This window comes from Mytilus edulis, chromosome 12 (assembly GCF_963676685.1).
Source record: "Mytilus edulis chromosome 12, xbMytEdul2.2, whole genome shotgun sequence".
Classification (NCBI taxonomy): Eukaryota; Metazoa; Mollusca; class Bivalvia; order Mytilida; family Mytilidae; genus Mytilus; species Mytilus edulis.
The window spans coordinates 77630006-77652539 of NC_092355.1; the positions used below are offsets into that span (position 1 = coordinate 77630006).

The window sequence follows — 22534 nt, forward strand, 5'->3', positions numbered from 1 at the left end:
CTACACCTTCCTATATCTGTCAACCCCATCTACACCTTCCTATATCTGTTTACCCAATATACACCCTCCTATATCTGTATACCAAATCTGCACCCCCTTATATCTGTATACCCATCCACACCAACCTATATATGTATACCTCATCTACATTTCTTCTATATCTGTTACCCCATCCACACACCCTATATCTGTAAACCCCATATATACACTCCTATACCTGAATACCCCATCCACACCCTCCTATACCTGTATACCCCATATACACCATCCTATATAGGTATACCTCATTTAAACCCTCCAATACCTGTATTCCCAATCCACACCCTCCTATATCTGTATACCCCATAAAGACCCTCCTATATCTCATCCACACCCTTCTATATCTGAATACCCCATCTATACCCTCCTATATCTGTATGCCCAATCCACACCCTCATATATCTGTATACCCGATCCACACCCTCCTATATCTGTAAACCCCATCCAAATCCTCCTATATCTGTATACCCCTTAAACACCCTCCTATATCTGTATACCCCATCCACACCCTCCTATATCTGTATACCCATTCACATCCACCTATATCTGTATACTCAATCCACACCCTCATATATCTGTATACCCGATCCACACCCTCCTATATCTGTAAACCCCATCCAAATCCTCCTATATCTGTATACCCCTTAAACACACTCCTATATCTGTATACCCCATCCACACCCTCCTATATCTGTATACCCATTCACATCCACCTATATCTGTATACCCAATCCACACCCTCCTATATCGGTATACCACATCTACCCACCTCCTATATCTGTATACCACATATACACCCATCTATATCTGTATACCCTATCCACACCCTCATATATCTAAAATTGAGAATGGAAATGGGGAATGTGCCAAAGAGACAACAACCCGACCATAGAGCAGACAACAGCAGAAGGCTACAACAGGTCTTCAATGCAACGAGAAATTCTGGCACCCGGAGGCGTCCTTCAGCTGGCCCTAAACAAACATATACTGGTTCAGTGATAATGAACACCATACTAAACTCCAAATTGTACACAAGAAACTTAAAGTATGCCATCCTATATCTGTAAACCCCATATACACCCATCTATATCTGTATACCCCATCCACACCCTCCTATATCTGTATACCCCATCCACATTCCTCATATATCTGTTTACCCCATCCACACCCTCCTATATCTGTAAATCCCATATACACATTCCTATACCTGCATACCTAATCAAAGCCCCTACATCTGTGTACCCTATATACACTCTCCTATATATATATATATATATATATATACTGTCTCCAAAACCTCTAATACCTGTATTCCCAATCCACACCCTCCTATATCTGTATACCACATAAACGCCCACTATATCTGTATACCCCATCCACACCCTCCTATATCTGTATACCCCATCCACACATTCTTCTATATGTATTACCAATCCACACCTTCCAATATCTCTATTACCAATCCACACCCTCCTATATCTGTAAACCCCATCCACACCCTCCTATATATGTATTACCCATCGACACACTTCTATATCTGTATACCCCATCCACACCCTTCTATATTTGTTTTACCAATCGACACCCTCTTATAGCTGTATGCCCAATCCTCACCATCCTATATCTGTATACCCGATCCACATCCTCCTATATCTATATACCCCATCTGCACCCTCCTATATCTGTATACCCCATCCACATCCTCCTTTGTCTGTATACCCCATTCACACCCTCCTTTATCTGTATACCCCATCCACACCCTTCTGTATCTGTATACCACATCCACACCCTCCTATATATGTATAGCCCATCCACACCCTTCTATATCTGTATACCACATCCACACCATCTTATAACTGTATACCCCATCCACTCTCTACTATAGCTGTCTTACCCTTCCACACCCTCCTATATATGTATACCCTATCCACATCCTCCTATATCTGTATTGTATTCATTATTTACACTCTCCTATTTCTGTACACCCCATCCACACCTTCCTATATCTGTATACCCCATCAACACCTTATCCACACCATCTTATATCTGTATACCATGTATACCCCATCCATACTCTCCTATATCTGTATTACCTATCCACTGCCTCCTATATATGTATTGTATACACTATTCACACCTTCCTATTTCTGTATACCCAATCAACACCCTCCTATATCTGTAAACCCCATCCACACCGTCCTATTTCTGTATACCCCATCCGTACCCTCCTATATATGTATACCCCATACATATCCTCCTATATCTGTATACCAAATCCACACCCTTCTAGATCTGTATACCCCATCCACACCCTCCTAGATCTGTATACCCATCCACACCTTCAAATATCTGTATTTCCTGTCCATACCCTCTATATCTGTATATCCCATCCAGACACTCTTATATATGTATACCCCATCAACACCTTCCTATATCTGTATACCCTATCCGTACCCTCCTTTATATGTATACCCTATCCACAACCTCCTATATCTGTATTGTATGCGACATTCACACCCTCCTATATCTTGATGGCCCATCCACACCCTCCTATATCTGTATACCCTATCCACACCCTCCTAGATCATTTTACCCCATCCACACGCTCCTAGATTTGTATACACCGTCCACACCCTCCTTGATCTGTATACCCCATCCACACCCTCCTATATCTGTATACCCCTATCCGTACACTCCTATATATGTATACCCCATCCACACCCTCATATATATGTATACCCTATCCACATCCTCCCATATTTGTATTGTATACACCATTCACAGCCTCCTATATCTGTATACCCCCTCCACACCCTCCAATATCTGTATACCCGATCCACTCCCTTCTATATATGTATACCATATCCACATCCTACTATATCTGTATATTCCATTCACATCCTTCTATATCTGTATATTCCATTCACATCCTCCAATATCTGTATACCCCATCCACACACCCCTATATCTGTATACCCATCCACATCCTCCTATATATGTATACCCCATCCACATCATCATATATCTGTATACGCCATCCACACCCTCCTATATATGTATACCCCAGCCACATCCTCCTATATATGTATATCCCATTTACACCCTCCTTTATCTGTATACCCCATCCACACCCTCCTATATCTGCATACCCCATCCATATCATCCTATATCTGTATACCCCATCCACACTCTCCTATATCTGTGTACTCCATCCACATCCTCCTATATCTGTATACCCCATCCATGTCATCATATATCTGTATACGCCATCCACACCCTCCTATATATGTATACCCCGTCATCATCCTCCTATATCTGTATATCCCATTCATACCCTCCTTTATCTGTATACCCCATCCACACTCTCCTATATCTGTATACATCATTCACAGCCTCCTATATCTGTATTCCCCATCCACACCCTCCTATATCTGTATACCCCATCCACACCCTCCGATATATGTATACCCCATCCACATCCTCCTATATCTGTATATCCCATTCACATCCTCCTTTATCTGTATACCCCATCCACACCCTCCTATATTTGTATACCCCATCCATATCATCCTCTATCTGTATACCCCATCCACACTCTCCTATATCTGTATAACCCCAAGGGTGACTGGGGAATAGAAATATGGTCACTTGGTCTTCTTCCGACCGGCAGTAAAACGCTTGCCGAAGTGAGGCGTCCGTTTGGCTGTGCGGGATGTATTAAGTTCGCAGTCACGTCCGGTCAGATTGAGGACGTTAAGTCCGATGCCTCGTGTAAAGAGAGTGCCACGCTCTTTGCACGTTAAGAACCCTTGCAACAACTCTTTGATGGGTCCGTAGGTGACCTGTTGCAAAGCAAAATTCCTGTCCCTATCCAATATACCCTCATTTTCCAGTGGCAGTCCAAATTTCCCCGACCATCATCCCAGATGGCCTCTATTATTTCAAGACCTACCTTTAGTATTTATTGTGAACTTGTTCTCGTCCTGAATATGCATGAAATATTTGCCACTGGACGTTAAGCAACCAACAAACAATATATCTGTATACCCTATCCACATCCTCCCATATCTGAATACCCCATGTACACCTATATCTGTATATCTTTATTTTACAGCATTTCATAGTTTTTAGTGACTGTTATAAGGAAATAAAAAAATTATGACAAGATGACATTTATCTTTTGACACTAGACAGCTTGTAGAAAATTGAAGTTTCCATAGGATCATCTTTTTCAAATTATTGCATTAAATATTTTCATACTGCCAACAATATGAAATGATTAAGGTTTATGACCCCTTCTGTAGCCATTTTTGTACGAACTTTTCAAACTTCAATTGTATCAAAACTACAGATATAATGAATAATAGAGATAGGCCATCTTGAACATATACCAAGGGTAAACTTGATGCAAAGCATTATTATTTACTGCTTCATTACATTTAACAGAAAAAAAGTACTTTGTGGCAAATAAACCAAGATTTTTATAGAAAATCCAAAGCCTTTAAGACAGAGATTTTTGTTCTACGATTTGAAACATAAATTACTCACTTGCTTTTCTATGATGTGCTAGTGTTTATGTTTTACAAAAAGTTCTAACCAACCTGTAAATTCCAAAATACCTCGTGCTGAGTCACTAAAGTCGAGCGCACCTTAAAAGGTGTACTTGATTTTAAAACATTTTTATTTGTTTTAACCCATAACTACATTAAATTTTTTTTTTATCAGCCATCAAATTGCCAAATATGAGAGTACAAGGATAAAGGCTGTGGATTTTCTATAAAATATCCATATACTTAGCATTGAATCAACACAAGGGTACATAATCCTTAAGCAATTTTTATTTCCCCCTTATTGAATCCATATAAATATTGTCTAGTAGTGTTTATTCCTGTATATAAAGTTTGTTTCACCCATCATAAAGATTATCTGGCATTGTCCACCTCGCATCTGTTTGAATATAAACACTTGGTGAACAAATGTCGTCAATGCATTGCTTAGACTGTTTTGATATTATCACATAACTTTGTTATAATTGTCATGACAACAGACAGGTGTAAGTTTTGTTTGACAGTTTGTTTGTTTACATAGATTTTAATTACAGCAAACTTGTACGATAGTCTATGTTCATGTGGTTTATTATAACATTTAGCCATTCAAGTCTATAAAACATTTTCATAGCTTAAGTTCAATTTAAATAATCACTAGAACACAACCGCGAAATCGCGGGGAAATAGAGCGTATGTAAAGTGTAAAACAAAATATACTGACTGGAGAATTTCAGGAGAGGTATCAAAATTCAAAGGTACTTAGGGACTGGGCACATTTTTTGCCCTCCTCCTATTTTCCAAATACAGATTTTTATACCTTCTGTTTTTCTGTACTCTATGAACATGCATATATATTTTAATTACTCAATACAGAGAATTTCAGGTATCAAAAGTCAAAGGTACTTATATATATACATCAGTGAACGACATGAATAGTAAAGAGTCCCCCCCCCCCAAGATAACCATTGGAATTTATAGTAAATTATAACAAATACAGTAATTCATAGTAAATGTATGTAAGTGTATAGAAATATATCCGCAGTGACCGCCGTTAATAGTAAACCATAGGCGGATCCCAGGCGGGGCTGGGGGGGGGGGGGGGGGGGGGGGGCTGCCCCCCATTTCGTTGAAAAAAGATTGTTGATTATATGGGGAAGCATGAGAGTACCCCCCCCCCCCTCAGTCAACGCCCCCCTCCCTTATGAAAAGGTCTGGATCCGCCACTGTAAACTAATTGATAGTAAATAGCAAATATTATTCATTTTCGTTTTCTTCCAAAAATAACCCAAACTGAAACACGTTCAGCAAGGATGATACATGCTAGAACTCAAAATGATAGCAGAAAGCAAATTCATATACTTTATTTCATAGTCTTTGTATGTTCGAAGTACAGAAAAACACAAACCGGAAGTCTAATCTGACTTAAAGTTTTGTCCAATGACGGGAAAATATCCGGACGTATTCTTTTTCGTTTTTTATCCCAAAATAACCCAAACTTAATGATCATAAGAATGGATGACAAATGCGACTATACATGTTACCTATAGGACACAGAGGCATGATGATTAATTTCTTGTGAAAGGAGGAGAAGCGACACCAAAAATGAGGTCTTCTCGTTTAATAGTATAGATATGACTTTTAACTATAGCCTTTTAATAGAATCCATTTGACCAACCATATGTTATACATCATTTTATTCATTACTTAATAGTTGAACACTTGGCATATGCTATAAAATATTACCTCGCGTGTTTTAATCAAGGGACTGTCACCTTGTTCTACCAGACATCTTGTGATCTGTAGATGTCCCTCCTCAGCAGCTATATGTAAAGCTGTGTATCCACCAATCTTGAATATAAACAAATAACATGTAAATATTATGGACAAAACTTTGTTATCAATATCAATAATATACAACATGATTCAGTGGTCAAAACTCAATAAAATGACAAATCACACTTGTATTTATATTGTACATAAACAAGATGGTTTTTGTTAGATGTTAGAACTTCCATCAGAGCTGTCGTGTTAAAAAAAATATTCTAACAAGTATTTAGATATAGGAAGATGTGGTATGAGTGCAAATGAGACAACTCTCCATCCAAGTAACAATTTATAAATGTAATCCATTATAGGTCAAAGAACAGCCTTTATTTGTTGATATAAAGATTAAATCTCTGAGTAAAATAACATCTCACATTATATAATCCAAACAAGTATTTGTTGATATAATGATTAAATCTCTGGGTAAAATGACATCTCACTTTATATAATCTAGCAAGAATAATTTGTTGATATAATGATTAAATCTCTGAGAAAAATGACATCTCACTTTATATAATCCTAACAAGTATTTGATGATATAATGATTAAATCTCTGAGAAAAATGACATCTCACTTTATATAATCCTAACAAGTATTTGATGATATAATGATTAAATCTTTGAGAAAAATGACATCTCACTTTATATAATCCTAACAAGTGTTTGTTGATATAAGGATTAAATATCTGAGTAAAATGACTTCTCACTTTATATAATCCTAACAAGTGTTTGTTGATATAAGGATTAAATATCTGAGTAAAATGACATATCACTTTATATAATCCTAACAGGTATTTGTTGATATAATGATTAAATCTCTTAAGTAAAATGACATCTCACTTTTTATAATCCTAAAAAGTATTTGTTAATATAATTATCAAATCTCTGAGAAAAATGACATCTCACTTTATATAATCCTAACAATTAATGAAGTATTTGTTGATATAATGATTAAATCTCTGAGTAAAATGACATCTCACTTTATATAATCCTAACAAGTATTTGTTGATGAAGTGGTTACATTTGTCTGATTAACATGATTCAGAATAATGATAAATTTTTAGAAAGTAACTTTTTCAAAGAAATATAAAAAAAAAGTTGCATTTCCTGATTTAGTACAAGGAGACAAACAAAATGAGAACCCACTTTATAAAATTCTAACAAATATTTGTTGTTCATTAAACCTGTCTTATGAAAAACATAATTTTGTGTAGATTAAGAAATGTGATCAGAGTGAAGTGATAACATACGTTTGTGATATCTGTGTTACACCGGCTGTCCAGGAGTAATCGGGTAACCTCCAGGTGTCCTCCCATGGCAGCCCACATCAATGCTGTCCGTCCATCTCTCTGGAATAATACAACTGACATCAAAACTTGTCTGATACACTTGACAATGTTGTGTAATAAATATCAACAAAATATATATCACATGAATCAGTGGTCAAAACTGAATAAAATGACCAGTCACACCTGTATTTATATTGTACATAAACAACAGATAAACAACATGTTTTTGTGAGATGTCAAAACTTCCACCAGAACTGTCACGTTAAAAAAAATTTGGAAGAAATTAATAAAATATTAACATCAATGAATTCATTACAACTCTCTGAGTATAATGAGACCCCACTTTATATGATTCTGACAAATATTAAATTGTGTTGTCCATTAAACCTGTCTAATTAACAACATAATTTTGTGTAGATTAAGTAATGTGATCAGAGTGAAGTGATTACATACGTTTGTGATATCTGTGTTACACCGGCTGTCCAGGAGTAATCGGGTAACCTCCAATTGTCCTCCCATGGCAGCCCACATTAATGCTGTCCGTCCATCTCTCTGGAATAATACAACTGACATCAAAACTTGTTTGATACACTGGACAATGTTGTGTAATAAATATCAACATAATATATATCACATGAATCAGTGGTCAAAACTGAATAACATGCCCAGACACACTTGTATTTATATTGTACATTAACAACAAATAAACAAAACATTTTGTGTGAGATGTCAATTCTTCCATCAGAACTGTCATGTTAAAAAACAAATTTTTGGAAGAAATGAGTAAAATATTTACATCAATGGATTCATTACAATTCTCTGAGTAAAATGACATCTCACTTTGTATAATCCTAACAAGTATTTGTTAATTTAATGATTAAATCTCTGAGCAAAATGACGTTTCACTTTATATAATCCTAACAAGAATTGTTGATATAATGATTAAATCTCTGAGTAAAATGACATCTCACTTTATATAATCCTAACAAGTATTTGTTGATATAATGAATAAATTTGTCTGATTAACATGATTCAGAATAATGATTAATTTTTTAAAAAGTAACTTTTTCAAAGAAATATGAAAAATAGTTACATTTCCTGATTTAGTTCGAGGAGACAAACAAAATGAGACCCCACTTTATATGATTCTTACAAATATTTGTTGTCCATTAAACCTTTCTAATTAACAACATAATTTTGTGAAGATATAGGAATGTGATCAGAGAGTAAAGTGATAACATACCATTGTGATATCTGTGTTACACCGGCTGTCCAGGAGTAATTGGGTATCCTCCAGGTGTCCTCCCCTGGCAGCCCACATTAATGCTGTCATTCCATACTCCTGGAATAATACAACTGACATCAAAACTTGTCTGATAAACTGGACAATGTTGTGCAATAAATATAAACAAAATCTATATCACATGAATCAGTGGTCAAAACTGAATAAAATGACCAGTCACACTTGTATTTATATTGTACATAAACAACAAATAAACAGCTGGTTTTTTGTGAGATGTCGACACTTTCATCAAAACTGTTATATTAATTTTTTTTTGAAGAAGAAGATATGAATAAAATATTTACATCAATGGATTCATTACAACTCTCTGAGTAAAATGCCATCTCACTTTATATAATCCTAACATGTCTTTGTTGATATAATGATTAAAACTGTCTGATTAACAGGATTCAGAATAATGATCAATATTTTAAAAGGTAACTTTTTCAAAGAAATATGAAAAATTGTTACATTTCCTGATTTTGTAGGAGGAGACAAACAAAATGGGACCCCACTTTATATAATTCTTACAAATATTTGTTGTCCATTAACCCTGTCTAATTATTAACAACATGATTTTGAATAGATGAAGGAATGTGGTCAAAGTGAAGCAATAACAAACATGTGTGATATTTGTGTTACAACTGCTGTAAAACTTTGGTGTAAAAAATGTTCTTGTAAATATTCAAAGTAAGAACTTTCTCCACTTTTATTCAAAACAAACAAAAATAATTATTTAAAAAAAATACATTTATGCATTTTTTTCTGTCACTTAAACTGTGAAATTAAAAACAGATTTTAATTTAATATCTAATTCAGTTTCCATACAGGTATATTATTATATTATATTCTAAAGTAACTTTTACTTGTTTTACTTATATACCATCTGTTATGTTATGAACTAACTTGTGGTTGTGTGTTTTATGCTACTAATGAACAATCTGTTCTGTTCTGAAGTAACTTGTAGTTGTGTATTTTATATTGCTAATGTACAATCTGTTATGTTATGAAGTAACTTGTAGTTATGTATTTATACTGCTAATAAAAAATCTGTTATCTTCTGAAGTAACTTGTGGTTGTGTGTTTTGTACTGCGTATGAACAATCTGTAATGTTATGAAGTAACTTGTAGTTATGTATTTTTTACTGCTAATGTACAATCTGTTATGTTATGAAGCAACTTGTAGTTATGTATTTTATACTGCTAATGTACAATCTGTTATGATATGAAGTAACTTAAATTTATGTATTTTATACTGCTAATGAAAAATTTATTCTGTTCTGAAGTAACTTGGGGTTGTGTGTTTTATACTGCTTATGAACAATCTGTTATGTTATGAAGTAACTTGCAGTTGTGTGTTTAATACTGCTTATAAACAATCTGTTATGTTATGAAGTAACTTGTAGTTATGTATTTGATATTGCTAATGTACAATCTGTTATGTTATGAAGTAACTTGTAGTTATGTATTTTATACTTCTAATGTACAATCTGTTATGTTATGAAGTAACTTGTAGTTATGTTTTTTATACTAGTCATATACAATCTGTTATGTTATGAAGTAACTTGTAGTTGTGTATTTTATACTACTAATGTACAATTTGTTATGTTATGAAGTAACTTGAAGTTGTGTGTTTTATATTGCCTGTGTACAATCTGTTCAGTTATGAAGTAACTTGTGGTTGTGTGTTTTATTCTGCTTATGAACCATCTGTTATGTTCTGAAGTAACTTGTAGTTGTAAGTTTTAAACTGCTAATGTACAATCTGTTATGTTACGAAGTAACTTGTAGTTGTGTGTTCTATACTGCTTATAAACAATATGTTATGTTATGAAGTAACTTGTAGTTGTGTGTTTTATACTGCTTATGAACAATCTGTTATGTTATGAAGTAACTTGTAGTTGTGTGTTTTATACTGCTTATGTACAATCTGTTATGTTCTGAAGTAACTTTGTGTTTTATACTACTTATAAACAATATGTTATGTTCTGAAGTAACTTGTAATTATGTGTTTTATATTGCTTGTGTACAATCTGTTATGTTCTGAAGTAACTTGCAGTTGTGTGTTTTATACTGCTGATGTACAATCTGTTATGTTATGAAGTAACTTGTAGTTGTGTGTTTTATACTGCTTATAAACAATATGTTATGTTCTGAAGTAACTTGTGGTTGTGTGTTTTATACTACTTATAAACAAAATGTTATGTTCTGAAGTAATTTGAAGTTGTGTGTTTTATATTGCCTGTGTACAATCTGTTATGTTCTGAAGTAACTTGTAGTTGTGTGTTTTATATTGCTTATGTACAATCTGTTATGTTCTGAAGTTACTTTTAGTTGTGTGTTTTACATTATGCTTTATTTTGAAGTCACTTGTAGTTTAATACTATTTTACTGTGCTTTATTTTGATGTAACCTGCAGTTTAAATTTTATACTGTTTGACTGTGATTTATTTCTTTATTTAGAAGTAACTTGTAGTTTTTGACTGTTTTACTGTGTTTTATTTTAATGTAACTTGCAGTTTTATACTGTTTCACTGTGCTTCATTTAGAAGTAACTTGTAGTATATACTGTTTCACTGTGCTTTATTTAGAAGTAACTTGTAGTTTTGTACTGTTTTACTGTGCTTTATTTTGAAATAGCTTGTAATTTTATACTGTTTCACTGTGTTTTATTTTGAAGTAATTTGTAGTTTTATACTGTTTCACTGTGCTTTATTTAGAAGTCACTTGTAGTTTTATACTGTTTTACTGTGCTTTATTTGAAAGCATTTCGTAGTTTTATCCTGTTTAACTTTTTGAAGTAATTTACGAACAATCTGCCATATTTTGATTTTTCTATGAAGTATTAAATTAAGGCAGTTTTTAATGTGACCAATTCACTTACACCTTGATAATTAACGTATGCACCATTCTGCAGGCTTAATTTAAGGGCTTCTATATCTCCATCCCTAGCAGCTGTAGTAAGTTTCTGTAAGTAAAACATGGATAGAACATTAAATTTTGTTAATCAATGTCTGCACCATTCTGTAGACATAGTTTTAAGGCTTCTATATCTCCATCCCTAGCAGCTGTAGTAAGTTTCTGTAAGTAAAACATAGATAGAACATTAAATCGTGTTAATCAATGTCTGCACCATTATGTAGACATAGTTTTAAGGCTTCTATATCTCCCTTCCAAGCAGCTGAAGTAAGTTTCTGTAAGTAAACATAGATAGTACATTAAATCTTGTTAATCAATTCCTGCATCATTCTGTAGACATAATTTTAAGGCTTCTATATCTCCCTTCCAAGCAGCTGAAGTAAGTTTCTGTAAGTAAACATAGATAGTACATTAAATCTTGTTAATCAATGTCTGCGCCATTCTGTAGGCTTAATTGTAAGGCTTCTATATCTCCATCCCTAGCAGCTGTAGTAAGTTTCTGTAAGTAAAACATAGATATTACATTTAATCTTGAAAATCAATGTCTGCGCCATTCTGTAGGCTTAATTGTAAGGCTGCTATATCTCCATCCCTAGCAGCTGTTGTAAGTTTCTATAAGTAAAACATAGATAGTACATTTAATTTTGATAATCAATGTCTGCGCTACTTGAGACATCATTTTAAGGCTTCGATATCTCCATCCCAAACAGTTGAAATAAGTTTCTGTAAGTAAAACATAGATTTTACATTTAATAAATTGTATAAAATAATTGCTGTTAATTTATATAATAATTATGTCTTCTTCTTTATAGCAATGACTACATAAATAAGTAGCATCCTTCCTTCATATAACATTTAGAGAGAAAGAAAAGCTAAATGGAATTTATGCATTTCAAATTATCAAGATAAACAAAAATTGTTAACCTTTAAAAAATATTTTTTAATAGAATAATGGACTAGATTTGGCATATCCCTGATATTTATTTCTGGTAGTGCTTTTGGGAACTTTGACTTTTGTCCTTTTGAAGACAGTTGTTTTTCATTCACTTAGTCCTTTAATTGCCCCTAGGTACTTTCTCCTCCTTTCTTATATCAGATAGTAAAAATCTCTCTATTAACTTTCTAAAGGAGAAAATTCTATAAATGTTTATAGACTGAATAAATGTAGATGTGGGTTATAATAAAGTAATGAGACTGTAACTTAACCAGAAACAATAATGTGTCCAAAGTACACAGATGCCCCACTCGCACTATCCTTTTCTATGTTCCATGGACCGTGAAATTGGGTAATAATCTAATTTGGCATTAAAATTAGAACGATTATACTATAGAGAACATATGTACTAAGTTTCAAGTTGATTGGACTTCAAATTCATTAAAAACTACCTTGACCAAAAACTTTAACCTGAAACTCCCACTTTCATTTTCTACGTTCAGTGGGCCGTGAAATTGGGGTCAAAAGTCTAATTTGGCTTCAAAAATTAAAAAGATCATATCATAAGCAACAAGTGTACTAAGTTGATTGAACTTCAGCTTCATCAAAAACTATCTTGACCAAAAACTTTAACCTGAACGGACGGACGGACAAACGCACAGACGAACGGACGGACGCACGAACGGAGCACAGACTAGAAAACATAATGCCCTCTACTATCGTAGGTGGGGCATAAAAAAACACGATTGGATTCAAATGGTGTGTTGTATCAGTTAGCACTTGATACCATAAAATAGAAATGTTTTTATTTAACTTACATGTACTTTACAGAGCCAAGGAAAAGAACTACTGTATTACATTTTTCTTATTTAGAAAAATTGTCCAAAATTTTTACTAATACTTCTATAGACTTGAGGGTTGCATATTTGACATTGTAAACAAGGATTCTGAAGGTACTACAAAAATAATATACTGTTTACTATGAAAAAATTTCAGAGTGTACACTCATACTTAAACAAGAATGTGTCAAAAGTACACGGATGCCCCACTTGCATTATCATTTTCCAAGTTCAATGGACCATGAAATTGGGTAATAAATCTAATTTGGCATTAAAAGTAGAAACATCATACAATAGGGAACGTGTGTACTAAGTTTCAAGTTGATTGGACTTTAACTTCATCAAAACTACCTTGACCAAAAACTTTTACCTGAAACTTGCACTTTCATTTTCTATGCTCAATGGACTGTGGAATTGGGGTCAAAAGTCTAATTTGGCTTTAAATCAGAAAGATCATATCATAAGGAACATGTGTACTAAGTTTCAAGTTGATTGGACTTCAGCTTCATCAAAAACTACCTTGACCAAAAACTTTAACCTGAACCGGAACGAACGGACAGACAGACGAGCGTACAGACGACGGACGCACATATAAAAAAACATTATGCCCCTCTACTATCGTAGGTGGGGCATAAAAATTATTTGATAAATGTCTTACTGAAAAAACTGATTCAAATGTTTTTTGTGGAACTAAACTGCCACTCAGTATTGTATTATAATAAGCAGAGCACTCCCATTTAAGTTACTGACACCCTAACCTCAGAGGATATATATCAAGTTACTAGGAAATCTGCATGTGTGCAAGTGTCACCCGTGTAATGAGAAGAGAACTCAAATGTTTTGAATGCACCTGCCTTTGTCCTAGTTTTGTATTTTTTGTTTGTTTGATCTGTGTTCTTGGAATAATAAGTTTTGTAGTTCACCTAGAATTCTACTAGTTTTTATCTCAAATTATCACATACTTGTATCTAATTGTACAATAAAGGGGAACAAAACCACACATGACAAGGGAACTATTAAGTAAATCTTACCTTATTCCAATCCTCCATTATATCCTAAAAATAGATAAGAAAAAGGATATTCAATATATACTGTAACAGTTGAGTTATTATTGAGGTATTTTTGTTACTGCCAAATGTATTTATTGGATGAAAAAACTGACCTTATATTTTCAGATACTAATTTCATTCAAATAATAATAGCATTGAAACAGTCATGAAACAGTCGTTTCCATCAGTTTTAGTTTGTTTCCCCGATTTTGTTGGGTTTTTTTGTCCATAGATTTATGAGTTTTGAACAGCGGTATACTACTGTTGCCTTTATTTATCTCAACTTTTCTGCGCTATTTGAAGTGAATGAACTGAACTCAAAACCTTGAAGATCTGATCACTTACATACCTAAATGAGGTACAAAGGTATTCTAAAAGCAGGGTGTGACTCTTTCCATCAAAAACCAGAACATCTATTGCATTTTCCCAAACCTAAGAATTTCAAAAGTTTTATTTACCAGCATTCAGACACACATAAAGAACAATATTAAATATCATATTGCAGCTTCTTGAAACACTGTCTATAATCAACTAGACCAGTCAGATTAAATTTAATATTGTTTCTTAATTTTGTATATTTGCCTGTCTTGGATGAACAAAAGAGAACATATAGAATTTCACCAAATCAGGTTTATCTCAAGAGATTTTAATGAAATCAACTCAAATATATTTAGTTTTATAAATATTTCATGAAGATTGAGAAAATCCTGGGCCTTAATTATGATGACAGTTTACAGTATTCATAGTTTGCTTAAGGGCATATGTTGCAGTTACAGGGGAGGTAATGACGTTACTAACGTAAAATGTTATTTTCGCAACGTCAATCTTTGACATTTTTGGAAAAGATGCAGTTTTCGACTGATTTTCCTCATTCAAACTGATTTTACTTTAACACGAGTTCATGGGCCCCTCTTTTTTAATTTGGTTTGATTACGGATGAAGATTAGTTGTACCAAATTTCATGAAAAAGCCAATGATGCAATTTTTTTTAAATTTGATAAATATGCAGCAAAAAATGACGTTTTTTTCTATATTCATCAACATTTGGTAAATTTAAGTTATTTCTAAACAAAATATTTCATATATTTATAAGATACTAATATAAAGGAGAACAATTTAACAAAAAACAGTTTGTGTTTATCTTTTAAAACAAAAAAGTTATGCATTTCTGTTTGGAGGAAAAATACGTCCATAAATCCGAATTTTGAGGAAATATCTCTAATTTCGACCTCATTTTACTCAAAAAGTAGCGCACGAAGTTATATTTTTATTACATATTTGATTTAAGCAGGTAAAAAATAGCCTATATATCTTAGAGGGGAAAATTCTCACCGTCAGAAATAAACTGTTGGATATGCTCTTAAGGCCCTGAATGCAAAATTAATTCATAATATATGTATATTTGTAATCTAAATTGTTGCTTTTTTTCACTCTTCGCAGTCATTGAAACTCATAGATTCTTATGAATATTGTCGCTGGGTGTTTTTGCCATGTCGTTAACCCAAAAGTAAGCCGTAACACCTGAATTTGCTTTTTTTTTGTGACCGCAACAAAAAAATACAAGTTAGAATACAATAATACCTTAACAAAACTAACAATAGTATGTTCTATCATAAATATGTTCTAAATTTTCCATATTCAAGGAAACAGCAGAAAAAGTTAGCTAATTTTAGGCCCCAGTGGCAATAAACAGAAAAAAATGCCTACCCCCTGGGTCATAAAAAAATAACTGTGCTAGGAAGTTATGCAAAAAACAGATGTTAGCAGTCAGTTCTATAAAACTTTTAGTGAATTCATACATCAGACTGGTAACTTCATACATACAATTTTTGCAAATATGGCTTTGTTTAACACTTCTCGATCATATATTAGCTAAATTATGTTAGATATATGGTTAGAGATGATATTGTTGTGACAAGATTTCTAAACTGACCATTTGAGGCAGAATTTGTGAACTTTCATTGACTAATAGTCATACAGTAAGAAGTGGACTGGAGACAGCGGCAGGATTGGATACTTTATATAAACTTTAATGTTGGAATGATTAACTATTAAACTTTACATTTATAGTATTCTGAAATGCTTTCAATTTGTTATGAGAATAGTTTCAAACAGGTTCTAGCCATTTTATGTCAGCAAACATGCATATAGGTTAAGCTGACAATAATTAAATTCTTTAAAAATTGAAACAGGGTTGAGGTTATAAAATGTACTGTAAAGAAAAGTTTAGAGTATATGCAGTGATTTCTTTAAGGCTATAATTCTGATAAATAAGTATTGTTTTTTCAAGAATTTTTTTTTGAATAAATGTTATTATAGGATGCACTTTGTAAATACAGCTGTTTCACAAGCCAAGCCTCTTTTGGGGAGATATATATAATATTCATAGATATTTTGTTGTGGTTACATACTGGTTCCCAGATATGATCTCTATGTTTCATCTCATGGAGAAATAACTTGGGAATCTTACCATTTAAAAACACATAGTAGTTGGGGAAATTGATTTCTGAGGGAGACTCAAAGTGAAGGGAGGGGTAGTACAGAGTTTTAGTTTAAGTTTAAACTCGTAGAAGTTCTGGGCATATAAATGTTGAAAATATACCACACGGCCCTATGTTTTGACCTTTGAATAAAAAAGTACTGCATATCAACTTTCCATTCTAGGATATAATTTTTCACTAAACTTCATAGTGATAGTGGCACAGCTTTAGCCGCAAAGGGAGTTCCTCTGTGAAACTGCATTGTCTATATTTACAGAAGTGCAACCTAAAGACTGTTGGAGGACCTGTAATTGTTTATATCTTTGTCCTATGGTCTAGAAATAATTGTATCATTGTCAATCATACCACATCTCCTTATTTTTATATGGTATGGGTTTTGCTCATTGTTGAAGGTTGTTGGACGACCTGTAATTGTTTATATCTTTGTTTTTTGGTCTAGAGATACTTGTATCATTGTTAATCATAACAAGAACTTTCATGAACATTTCCTTTGTACAATGAATGTTGTATAATTTCAAACTACTGGTTAACAGAAAGAAGTTGCACAGCAGAAACAAAAATTGCTAACATTCTACAAATCAACATTTTCAAGCTATTAACCTTCCATAGAAGCCAAGAAAAAGATATTTTCATTGTACAATGAGTGTTGTATAATTTCAAACTAGTCAACCAATAGGAAGTGGATGTAAGGCAGATGTGAAAACAGGAAGTGGCTGTATGGCAGATGTGAAAACAGGAAGTGGCTGTATGGCAGATGTGAAAACAGGAAGTGGCTGTATGACAGATGTGAAAACAGGAAGTGGCTGTATGAGAGATGTGAAAACAGGAAGTGGATGTATGACAGATGTGAAAACAGGAAGTGGCTGTCTGGCAAATGTGAAAACAGAAAGTGGCTGTATGGAAGTGAAAACAGGAAGTGGCTGTATGGCATATGTGAAAACTACTTACTCTGTATTGATTTAACTCATTTTGGAGAAGCAGCAAATATTAATTTTTAAGTCTTTAGTTGAACTGTCCAGGGTTCAAACCCACCACCTCTCACACTAAAGTTGAACACAATACTACAACACCATGAAGATCAAAGAGGCAGTCTTTATTGATTGATTTATTTTGTCCTTTTAAAAAACATATATTATACAATACATAATAAAAGATAATTACTTATGTACCTCTGTGGTCAGCCTAATTTATAAGTAAGGTTGTGTCGTCATCTAAAGCATCTGTAAACCAGATGCTACGCAGGGCGCAGCTTTATACGACCGCAGAGGTTGCACCCTGAACGGTTGGGGCAAGTATGGACACAACATTCAAGCTGGATTCAGCTCTAAATTTGGATTGTGATTAAATAGTTGACACAGCATAGGTTTCTGACACAGAATGGATGTGGTCTAATAAACTTAAAATTTGTTTATTGAGAAAAATTTAACCCCCCCCCCCCCAAATTTTTTTTTCACATCCACCTTTCCCTTATTCCAAACCTGATCTCAATTCAAATTTTTATTGGAGTTTGCAATAATAACTTCTCATTTAAATACATCATAAAATATTAAAATGTAAAAAAAGTGATTGTTATCACTGAATGGTAAAGATTGTTTTAATTTATCAGTTGGTAGTAAAAGTGATATACATTGTATAAAACAATGATTTAAGTTGATTCAACTACTATTCTGGACAAAGAAAGATAACTCCAATTGACAATTTCTTGCTATTGCGCAATATTGTGCAATTAGATATTTCTTGCTATTGTGCAATACTGTGCAATTGAAAATACTTGCTATTGCACAATACTGTGCAATTGAAGATTTCTTGCTTTTGCTGAATACTGTGCAATTGAAAATTTCTTGCTATTGCACAATACTTAATATATTAATTTTGGATCCTGACTTGGACCAACTTGAAAACTGGGCTCATTATCAAAAAACTAAGTACATGTTTAGATTCAGCATATCAAAGAATTCAATTTTGTTAAAATCAAACTTATTTTAATTTTGGACTCTTTGAACTTTAATGTAGACCAATTTGAAAACGGGACCAAAAAATAAGAATCTACATACACAGTTAGATTTGGCATATCAAAGAACCCCAATTATTCATTTTTTTATGAAATAAAACAAAGTTTAATTTTGGACCCCGATTTGGACCAACTTGAAAACTGGGCCAATAATCAAAAATCTAAGTACATTTTTAGATTCAGCATATCAAAGAACCCCAAGGATTCAATTTTTGTTAAAATCAAACTAAGTTTAATTTTGAACCCTTTGGACCTTAATGTATACCAATTTGAAAACGGGACCAAAAATTAAGAATCTACATACACAGTTAGATTTGGCATATCAAAGAACCCCAATTATTCAATTTTTGATGAAATCAAACAAAGTTTAATGTTGGACCCTTTGGGGCCCCTTATTCCTAAACTGTTGGGACCAAAACTCCCAAAATTAATCCGAACTTTCCTTTTATGGTCATAAACCTTGTGTTTAAATTTCATAGATTTCTATTCACTTATACTAAAGTTATGGTGCGAAAACCAAGAAAAATGCTTATTTGAGCCCCTTTTTGGCCCCTATTTCCTAAACTGTTGGGATCTCAACACTCAAAATCAATCCCAACCTTTCTTTTGTGGTCATAAACCTTGTGTTTAAATTTCATTGATTTCTATTAACTTATACTAAAGTTATTGCGCGAAAAACAAGAATAATGCTTATTTGGGCCCTTTTTGTGGCCCTTAATTTCTAAACAGTTGGAGCCAAAACTCAAAAAATCAATCCTAACCTTCCTTTTGTGGTCATAAACCTTGTGTCAAAATTTCATAGATTTCTATTTACTTAAACTAAAGTTATAGTGCGAAAACCAAGAAAATGCTTATTTGGGCCCTTTTTGGCCCCTAATTCCTTAATTGTTGGGACCAAAACTTCCAAACTCAATCCCAACCTTCCTTTTGTGGTCATAAACCTTGTATTTAAGTTTCATAGATTTCTATTTACTTAAACTAACGTTATAGTGCGAAAACTAAAAGTATTCGGACGACGACGACGACGACGACGACGACAAAACTGACGCCAACGTGATACCAATATACGACCAAACATTTTTCAATTTTTGCGGTCGTATAAAAAATAATGTTCCTTCATCCAAGCATATCTTGGATGTGCAGGATGAAGGTCATTCTTAGAATATGAGCCTGAGGCTCGAAAGTAATAAATTAGCTTAACTTCTCTATGAGGGGTGAACCTTACATGTAATATCTCTGTTTAAAGAAACAAACTATAACCACCAGACCATAGCTGGCCAGTGACCTGATAATCCCTAGGGTGGGAATTGATTACTTTCGAGCCTCAGGCTCATATTCTAAGAATGACCTTCATCCTGCACATCCAAGATATGCTTGGATGAAGGAACATTCTTATTCATATTTCGGCCTTCGGTCTCAAGTAATAAATTAGCTTGTTTAAAGTGTAGACACAAACTAAAAACAATTTTTATAAATGCCAACATTTAATAAAGTATAGAAATCACAAGATCATCCAGTAACTACAACTGAAGAAAAGTGTTTTAGTACTGATATTATTCACTTTCCCTTTTATAGAACTTATAAAAGTTTTACCATATGTCCAGACTAAGCTGTTGCCATAATGTCTTTAATAGAACATCCTGAAGCTAAATGCACTTATGAAGAGGTTCCTCTAAATGAGTAAACCTTAAAACCTCGGCTAAAATTAGAACTCTCTCTAACTATCTAAACTTTCAAAAAAGACTTAGATGAATTCTCTCACATATTTTGTACACAAAACATGATAAATCATTGTCTTAACAACACAAAGTTTTGGTTTATCAAAACCCTTGATCACCTCATTACATGCATTAGGTAGACTAACTAACAGATCTAGTATTTTTCAAAAACTCATGTATATGAAAAAATAAAGTGCCATGTCTCTGAATGAAAAACATAGAATGTAAATCTACAGCTGATAAAGATTGTACTTTGGCAGTTGTAGTCAAGGCAAATAAAGACACAAGTATAAAAGACAGTCTTCAATGTTAAATCCTCTAATGAATATAAAGAATTTAAAAAGATAGCACTAAATTCATCTCCACAGTGAAAGAGTATCTAACTCTTCAATTGCAGATTCAGGCTTAAGCAACCTTTCACATATGCATGTAGTAAACAAACAAATTTAGTAACATCTACTTCTTAAAGGATCAAGTCTGTTTCAACATAAAACAAGTAAAATTCACATTAAACATGCTGAATATGAAAAGCTTGTGTTTTACAAAAAATTTCAATAATCAATAACATCCTTTTTAGATGGTGATAAGAAGTTGGTTCTCTTTGAACACACCAAATAATGAAATTTCTAAAAAATTTTGATAATGCTTGATCATAGATGCATGTTCTCCAAAATGAAGTGAGTATATTTTACAAATGATTCTGAAATCTCCTGTTTATATTAAAGTGATTTCTGAATATAATACACACGTTTTTACCCTACCGCACAATCAACCCTTCAGGTGTTGGCTCACTTATATTTTTTACAATACACAGTTAAATCAAATCTCTTCCTTACAGAAAGGCATTCTTCAGTATGTAACATTGTTACTAACTTTTATGTTTAGCAGAACTATTATGTTTAGCAGAACTTTTAACTGTCAAATAAATTAAAATTGGTCTAAGCAAAGAAAACCAACTCTGAGCAGACCAAAAGGAATAATCAAAAGAGCCTTCTGAACTTTATCACTAATAATTTTCTTTATAATTATCCACAACAATGAAAAAGATGGGAAAATATAAGGTCTTAAATCTGACCATGAAAAGTACAAACATCTCTGAAAGGAGCTTGTTGGTCAAAAGACAACAAATCAATTATCTATAGATTTGAAAATGAAAACGTGATGACAACAAAACAAATATATCTTCTTTCAATTGCCATCCTGTTGAATCTGTAAATTTTTTAGACATATGATAACAGCATCAACATTTTCTTACCAGGAATATAAAGAGCTGTGATAAAAATGTTCTTTCTTGAACACCAAGCCGAAATTATGAAATATTTGTAGTAAGCATGTTTTTAAAAATGACAAAGAGGTTATACCTCCTATTGCACAATAAATGCTACTGAAATTGTATTTTCTGATTGTATAACTCTCTGTGACTAAAAATTTCTCTCCAAAAAAAAAAATATAGCCAACAATTCTAAGAAATCTATATGAAATGAGCGCATGTTCTTAAAGAAGCTCCATCTACCAAAAGAAAAATTTTCTTCAAATTTGGATCCCAAATCCTTCTAATGAGGCATCTGGTCAAATCCAAAAAC

General features: G+C 33.2%; 1 protein-coding gene across 1 annotated transcript in view; it reads right to left on the minus strand.

The window, feature by feature from the left end:
- LOC139497855 (uncharacterized) overlaps positions 1-22534 on the minus strand; it is a 74002-nt gene that overhangs the window by 37543 nt on the left and 13925 nt on the right. The window contains exons 2-7 of the mRNA XM_071286095.1: positions 14704-14727; positions 11865-11948; positions 8942-9040; positions 8152-8250; positions 7660-7758; positions 6330-6434 (exon numbers count right to left, since the gene is read on the minus strand). Of these exons, the coding sequence (XP_071142196.1) occupies positions 6330-6434; positions 7660-7758; positions 8152-8250; positions 8942-9040; positions 11865-11948; positions 14704-14727 (510 nt within the window). The remainder of the gene's footprint in view (positions 1-6329; positions 6435-7659; positions 7759-8151; positions 8251-8941; positions 9041-11864; positions 11949-14703; positions 14728-22534) is intronic.